The 8473-nt window shown below is 39.1% G+C and overlaps 1 protein-coding gene across 1 annotated transcript in view; it reads right to left on the bottom strand.

The window, feature by feature from the left end:
* Positions 1-564: 564 nt before the first annotated feature.
* LOC122805315 (putative uncharacterized protein DDB_G0271974) overlaps positions 565-8473 on the bottom strand; it is a 131639-nt gene continuing 123730 nt past the window's right edge. Inside the window, exon 2 of the mRNA XM_044075402.1 lies at positions 565-894. Within this exon, the coding sequence (XP_043931337.1) occupies positions 565-894 (330 nt within the window). The remainder of the gene's footprint in view (positions 895-8473) is intronic.

Below are 8473 nucleotides of genomic sequence, written 5' to 3'. Positions count from 1 at the left end.
GGTTTTGGTCAGTGAAAATGCTTTACTGTTGTGAGAGGGTGTTTACAAACAGGTATGAAGTTTTAGCAGATATCAGTATAATTGTCCTGGACATGTGGTTTTATTTCTATGGGTAGCTTTAAGCACATGTAAAGCTTAAAGTAGGCCTGTGGACATTTTGTGACCTACTAAGAAGTGTTAAGGTATTTCTGTGCTGTGTTAGAACAGGTGTTATTTAACATGGTTCGGGAATGATAAATGGCTTAGTGCTTCAGACTGTCTTATAATACTTTAATTCTTATCAAATCCTGCTCTACTGCAATCTGCTCACTACACTGATCCTGGGTAAGGCTGTTTAATCAGTGCAGAATTCAGTTTTATGCATTTTTTGTGGTACTGTGTATAGAAGTGTCAGTTTGGTCCTTTGTAGAGGCACCTTAACCACCTTAGCTAAGTTGTTGCCTTTACATGTATTAGTTTAAAATGTTCTATTTATTTATGTCTATTGCAGTTCCAACTTGAATTTGATAAGAATCCATAGTATTGTGCTATACATAGGATGACTAGGATTGTGGGATCTAAGTTTCATGTGCTTCTACTACTGCTACTACAACAACTACTATTATTACTGCTACTAATACTACTATTACTATTGCTACTGTTATTATTACCACTGCTGCTACTACTACTACTACTATTATTACTGCTACTAATACTACTATTACTATTGCTACTGTTATTATTACCACTACTGCTACTACAACAACTACTACTATTATTACTGCTACTAATACTACTATTACTATTGCTACTGTTATTATTACCACTGCTGCTACTACTACTACTGCTATTACTAATGCTATCATAAAGAATGCATGACTGAATATAAACAGTTATGCACAGAACACATACTGTCTAAAAAAGAAGCAATATTGGCAAAAAAATCTGAAATCAACAAGTAAATTATTTGTTAATGCTTGATCAGTATATACATTATAAATTATTACAAATCTAACAACTTCCCTCCTGCATTTGAATCAATACATTCCTTTTAACTCTCCTCTTAAACAACACTTCTCACCTTTCTCTTTTTCTAACTGTCCTCATCCACTGCTCTACCCCTGTCATGTATCCCCTGTATAGCTACCTAAGTTATAAACCTTCTAGATACACCAGTTTGGAACAAACCACCTAAAAAGAACTAATCCTGAACCATGGGCTCTCTGTCATGTGCTAACACCAGCATCCTGCTGTACTCTACTAACATCTACTCTTCTACATAATTTTATAACTTACTTCATTACGTATCTTGAACTCTTTACAAACCTACAGATTACTAAAATCCCCCTTTCTACATAATTTTATAACTTACTTCATTACGTATCTTGAACCCCTTGCAAACCTTTCTTTACTAAAATGTGAGAACACTAAACTTCTTTTTCCCTTCTTCAGTATCAATTAATTTACTTTATGTAAGATTTTAGAGTTACAAGAACTGTGTAGACTTTTAATTGCTGATGTAAACACTTAACTGTATATACCTGTCTTGTAATCATGCTTGTTTTTTTTCATGAGAAATGTAACTGTTGTTTTTCTGAGAACTGTTTGAAATTCAGTTGTTAATATAAATGTACTGTGATGGAACTTTTCTCTTCAGGCCTCTGCTGAAAATGTGCACTGCCCAGTCAGACTTTCCCAATCAACAAATAAATAAATAAATAAATAAATAACAGACCAGACTGAGGATGTAGTAAACAGGATATATACTATAAAGGAGCAGTACAGTTTGTCATGCCCATTTATGTGGACAAAAAGTATTTGTGGACTTGCAATGCTGCCGTTGTAATATTGACCATTACACTGAATGATGTTTCTGAGGTTGGGCTACTTTTAATAATAGGAAAAGGTGAGATTTTCTATTTCGATACTTTTTTCCTTTTCTCTGAGTTTGTGTGACTTGTGCAACACCAGAGATGCTATGTTTATGGATTGGATGTCTAGGGACACAGTCTCCTGCAAAAATGATGTATGTTAACTTTTCTAATGCTTATACAGAGAATTGAATGTCATTATAACATTTTGATTTTTATGTCTATTTTATGATTTGCAAGTGCCAAAATAGTGGTACTTAATATTCTATTATGCACCCATAATACATTTGTAGTAAATTAACATATGAGAAAAATGCAGACTAAAGAAAAAGTGAAGTTGGAAGAAATGAGATTTGTGAAAGTAAAAATAAACAGGAGAAAAAGACCGAATTATTAAAAACAAAGAATACATTAAGCAAAAAAGTTTCAATGATAACCGACATAAAGTAAGTGTAGGGAGTAATAAGTATGTAAGTGAAATAGTATCTTGTTGAATAAACTGAAACAGAAGCACAAATCATATTTTAGATAAAGATCACCTGGCTCACATAGTGTTTTAATTTCTATACCTACTCAAAATGATACGGTTTCTACTTAACCAATAGTTTATATCTATTTTAGTCCACACTTTATATGTCTTGCCATCATTCTTGAATTGCGATACTGTTTCTGACTATATTTTTAAGTAGGCTATTTCAGTCATGTACCATCATTTATGTGAAATAATATTTATGTCTTCTCTAGTCTGCCTACCCTGTCTTCTCAAGTTGTGTTCTAATGTCTTGATACAGCTTTTTTATAGAAAGATTGGATTTATATAGATTTCACTGATACCTCTGATGTACATGAAAGTTTGTGTTTTATCTCCTCTGTTGTCTTTTTTTCTTGAAGGCTATACACATTAAGCACTTTTAGTCTTACTTTATCGGACAAGTGCGATACACATATCATTTTTGTTGTTCAGCTCTTGATATGTCTCTGTCCTCTCCATATCCTTAAAGTAACGGGGTCTCTGGAGCTGCATACATTACTTTGATGGTGACAGCTGTCTATACAGAGGGCTGGTAACTCCTTATTTTTTGATGATGATGTCTCTTTCCCTTCTTCACAAACAATCCACTAGCTTTCTGTGCTTCCCTGTCACACAGGTTCATAGGTTCATAGTTATATACTAGGCTACCCACCACCAGGGCCTTTATAAACCTAGCTGTGCAATCCAACCCAATTGTGTCCCTATGTATCATGGGGTTTTATTAGGAGGGGTTATATTATTTAGGAAGTTTCTGGAGGTTATGTGGGGGGATATATTAGTTTTAGCATTATTGTCTGCCTCTATCTGTCACAGACATGGGGTTAGACCTGGGGTGAATTTCTGATTCCTCATTCATTGGTCAAGGTTATTTTTAAATAGGGTTAGGGATGGACTCTGCTTCACATGGATGGGGAGCCTGTTCTAGAGCATGAGGATCCTCTGAAACATATGTCTGTTTCCCTAACATGTCTTATTTATGTCACAAGCAAAATTTAAATCCTAGGATATAGTGGTTTTAATGCTGCTTCTTTTGTGGATATGCAAAAGGTCCATTAGAGCTGGATCTGAAGATGCCTTGTTACTCCAAGCATATATTGCCACTCAGTAACCTTTAGGAGACAGAGTACAGAGATAGGCATTAAAACAATCCATATAGGACAATGTGTTTATAGCCTGGATTAAGGAATCTTTGCAGGCATTCCAACAGTTGCATATATTTGGTGAGGTATATGGTGAAGGGGACATTATATAGTTGTGATGGGTCTGATAAGAGCCGAATAAAATGGTACTATGTGCCCCTTGGACCTGCATTCTATGCCCTTACTTATAAATTGGGTGACATAAAAGGATTTTCTTACAACCTTGGCCCCATGTTGGTCAAAGGCCAGATTACTGTCTACATATAGTCCCAGATCCCTGACTACTGGATCAGCTCTTAGGAGTGTCTTATCAATGGAGTAATTAGCCTAGATTGTAGTTTTCAGAAAGACACTATAATGCATTTCTTGTTATTGAGTTTTAGTTTGTGACTTTGTCATTAGTCATGTGTCTGTCTTAGACCACCCTCTTGTAAGGTATTTGTGTCATGGGGGAAACTGTGATAGCTACCAGTTTTCAGGCATCTGTGAACTTGGTCAGGCAAAGGCCCTTGATGTTAGCCTTTACCTCTGAGAAGTAGATGCCAAATAGGAGTGGTTCCAGCATACAGCCCTACGGTACCCCACTAGTGACTGGTCTCTCAGTGAAGGTGGTATCACCAATTCTGATTTCCTGGGTCCTGTCTGTGAGCCAGCTGGCAATCCACCAAGTTATGTAGGTGTTTATGCCAGTTTGGTGAATTTGCCAACTATACCAGAGTGAGGTATTGTATCAAACACATTAGCCAGGTCCAGGTAGGAGGTATGCACCATTTTCCCCTCATCCATTGCCTTGGTAAGCTTCTCAAAGAAGTCCATCAATTTTAGTAGACATGATCCTCTCTTGACAAAGCCAGACTGAGTTAGGTTCAGTGTCTCAAGGTTACACGTGTCTTTGTTGATCATTTCCACAATAATTTATTTCATGGCTTTGCATATTGGACTAGTCAGACTAATAGGTCTGTAGTTTCTGGGATCAGTTGATGTTCCACCCTTGTGAAGTGGATAAAACTGTTGCAGCTCTTCATTCTAATGGTACAAAGCCTGTTATAAGGCTATAGTTGAAAAGTGACTCAAGTCATAGATAAACTTACTAAGCTGGGGATAAATCCCTACGTCACTCGATGGGTTGCCAACTGCCTTACTGACAGAACCCAGACTGTAAAAGTAGTGACTCCAAATCCAGCTCCAGACAAGTGACAAGTGGAGTACCTCAGGGTTCAGTACTGGGACCGCTCTTGTTTGGCATCTACATCTCTGAAGTACAGGCCAGCACTAAGAGATTCTGGCTAACAAAGTTTGCAGATAACTGCAAACTGGGAGCCAATATTGAATCCCCAAATGATGTGGATATTCTACAAAATGGGCCTTATGGAAATAGATGCTTGGTGACAGAGCCAAGGGCTCAAGCTTAATGCCAAGAAATGTATAGTTATCCCCTTTGGGAAAAACCATGTACCCATGAATTACCACATAGGTGGCAGTACACTAAACACCGAAAGTGTGATGAGAGACTTAGGGACACAGGTGGACAGTGGTCTCACCTTCAATAACCACATCGCCACAACAGTCAGGAAATCCTTCTATGTGGCACACCTCATCACTAAGGGCTTTTCATCCAGAAAAAAGGAAGTCATTGTCCCACTGTACTCATCCTTCATTAGACCCATTATAGAGTACAATGCCCCGTTTGGTATGTACCTCACAAGACATCTGCAACAGCTGGAAAGGCCGCAGAAATACCTCACTAAAAGAATCACAGGCCTAAAGCAGATGCCCTCTGCTGACCGTCTAAAAAAACTCCAGCTATACTCTGTGGCATATCATCTACTCTCAGGTGATCTCTGCTTAACATACAAGGCCATGTCAAATCCTGAGCTGTTGGACATGCTCCACTTAAAGAAATCCCAATCCCTCAGAGCCCCACGCTCCAGGTATCTAAACCTTGTCATCACAATTAACAAAACATGCTGGAGGGATAGGTTCCTGACCCAGAGACTCCCCATACTCTGGAATAGACTGCCCATACATGTCAAGCAGAGCGCCTCATTGGCCCTCTTCAAAAAAAACCTTGACGATTGGATGGGAGATAGGAAATTCACTCCGGGGATCATGTCAGTCGCCCTGCTAGACAGGGGTCCAGGGAAGTAAATATTGTGGGAAGAAATATCCAGGGAATTGTTATGGCTAGGCTTGTATAGGCCCTAGGGCCAATAGCCTAGTACCAACCTATGAACCTAAGTGGTCCTGGTAGGTCATGTTTCCAGGTATTTAAGAGGCATCCTAAGATACTGGTATGACCCACTGAAGCTGTGTTTTTGACCTTAGCAAATCCTGCAAGGACCTGCTCCCAGTTAATAGTTGGGGGAGTCTGCTAGTAGATATTTCATGGAGGGAGATGGGGGGAATTGGAGGTGAAGTTTGAGCTGAATTTGTATTGCTCTACTCAGTGAGGGTGGTACCACTGCCCTCCAGTTTGACACACTGATGTATGCTGCATTTGAGTTTTCAGACATAGCTGTAGAAGGTCTTGTGGTTGTCTTCAGTCTGTAAGGCTATCTTGACCTCATAGTTGGCCTTTCTTGACTTAATTTGTCCTCTTAGTTTCCTATTTAGTTTAATTAGAAAGCTCCTATCATTATGGGAGTTGCTCTTCCTGATTTTAGCCATATCTTTTTTCCATTTTTATATATCCTATTAAGGCTAGGATTCCACCAGTGTGGTTTGTTTTATAGTTTGTTTTGGGCTTACTTCTAGTAGGTACAGCAGCCTCTATACAGCCATTTACATGGTTGTATAGGGTCTTTGTGAACAATTCCACATAGGATGCTGTGAACTCAGGGTTGGGAGGGGCATTGGATTTTGACAAAATATTGCTTATTCGGATGTAGTTTGCTTTGGAATAGTTACTGTTACAGGGTTTGCTTGGGTTACTGAGCTGATTTTTTTTCGAAGGTGACAACTTTGTGATCCAACCTCACCAAGGACATGACATGGTGGGGGGTGCAGTGCTGTAGTGCTGTCCCATGTTGGTGAGAACAAGGTTCAGTAATTTTGAATCTTTGATGGGTATGTACATTATCTGGTCAAGGGGATGTGTGTTAATAAAGTCCAGGAATCATTGTGCCTGTCAGTATGAGGCAGTATATGTTTACCATCTGTAGGGGTATTTAAAAGTATTCCATGAATAGGGTATTGGTTCTATGGTGAGTGTCTCCAGTAAGTCTAAATACAAGCTATGGGATTCTAGGGACATAGAGGGTAACCTATAGCTTGGTAGAATATGATATGGGACTTTGACTAAGGTGGTTTTTCACATGGATAAATTCCATGACATCATCCAGTTTAACCAACGTAGAGTTATGCTTGTTGCTATTATAGACTGAGACTCCTCCAGCTTTTGTCCTAGTTTGTGCAGCTGATGATCTAATTGTGTGGAAAGCACTTAAGTCTTGCACTGCTGGAATATTTTCTGCGGATTTAAACCATGTCTGAATAACGGCACAAATGCCTATATTCTCCAGAATAAGAAGAGTGTGTAGGGTGTGGAGTTACTTGTTTAAGTTCCTAGTATTGAGCAGTAACACCTTTAGGTTTCTTTGGGGTTTATTTGCTATGTCAGTAGGTTTGTCAATGTGGCATTGTCTAAAAAAAGCTGTAAGAGGGTGGAAAAATTTTTAACTAATATTTGGAAGCCTAGGGGAGACATCCTTTGCAAAGCAATGCGGTTTGTTAACCATGTCTTTCCATGCTGACAAATATTGAATCCCCCTGGAAAGACAGCAGAAACTAAACCAATTATTGAAGTCAATTATATTTTGTTCGTACTGTGGTACCTTCCTTAGTGAATGTAGAATGCTGCACAATAAAAGGCACATAGCTGCCTGAGACACATTCAGAGACATCAGCAATATCTCTCCTCATATAGTTTAGGGAAGTACATCTCAGATCGTTAATATCCAAGTGGACTATGACAGAATTATACTGCTACCTGTGGTGTAGTGACTTTGAGTGCACACATAAATTGGTGGATCCTGGCTTCAGATTAGCAACTAATTGTTAGCTTCTCCTTGTCCGGTCTGGTGAGTGGGGTATCTGTGTATCATACAATGCAGTCCCCTGTGACAAGAGTCCTTGGTAATGTGCTGGCTTGCCTTATGGGCTTTCTTTTTGGGGCGCCACTGGGTGTATATGATGTGATTATTTTTAATTCAAAAGTATGTGTAAAAAGCCAACAAAGTTTTATAAAAGAAAACAATAAACAAACAAAAAACACATTAGCTGAAGCTGAAATTGTATAACAACCCAGCCCAGAGCACAGCTCTTTCCACTTTTTAGTCTGTCAAAAGTTCTAGTATGCATAAAACACCCTCCATGTGCTCAGAATCAGTCACATCAGAGGTCGTTTAAATCCAAAAACATTATGGTCTATGTCCTCCTTTTGTATCCACATACACTATGATACAAAGGGCCTCCCTTTCATTGTCATCTGCTGACCATTATTACTTCCCACTGTATGTTCTGGTGCCTTCCTTAAGGGTCCCCTCAGTCTGATGTACTTAGTAATTGTGTCTCCAGTCATCAGTTTAAGTATGTCCAATTCCAAACTAGTTTTTCTCTCACTCTCTCATGACCTCTTGGTCCTCATCCCCATTCTCCCTTCCAGACTAGGTCTTCCACTTACTGCGCCACCCAGACTCCATCTTCTCTTTACTGTCCTTACCTTACTGCACTGTCCAGCCCTTCTCTTGTGTGCTTCTTGGACTGCTGCTGCCTAAGTTATTCTCTCTCTATTTCCCTCTTTCATTTCTTATTCTGTTCTAATCAGTCACTGCAGTCATTTCAGCTTTATTACCATCTCTGACCTTTTGCCCTTGATCTGGCCCTCTGCTTTCCTACTTTCTGCCCTGAGCATCTAGAATGCCTTTGACTTCATCTCCACCCTGCATATTCCT

The sequence above is a fragment of the Protopterus annectens genome, chromosome 6.part1 (genome assembly GCF_019279795.1).
Source record: "Protopterus annectens isolate FY-2018-M chromosome 6.part1, PAN1.0, whole genome shotgun sequence".
Lineage (NCBI taxonomy): Eukaryota > Metazoa > Chordata > Ceratodontiformes > Protopteridae > Protopterus > Protopterus annectens.
Note: the sequence above shows the minus strand (reverse complement) of the source record. Positions and strands in the feature narration are given on the sequence as shown.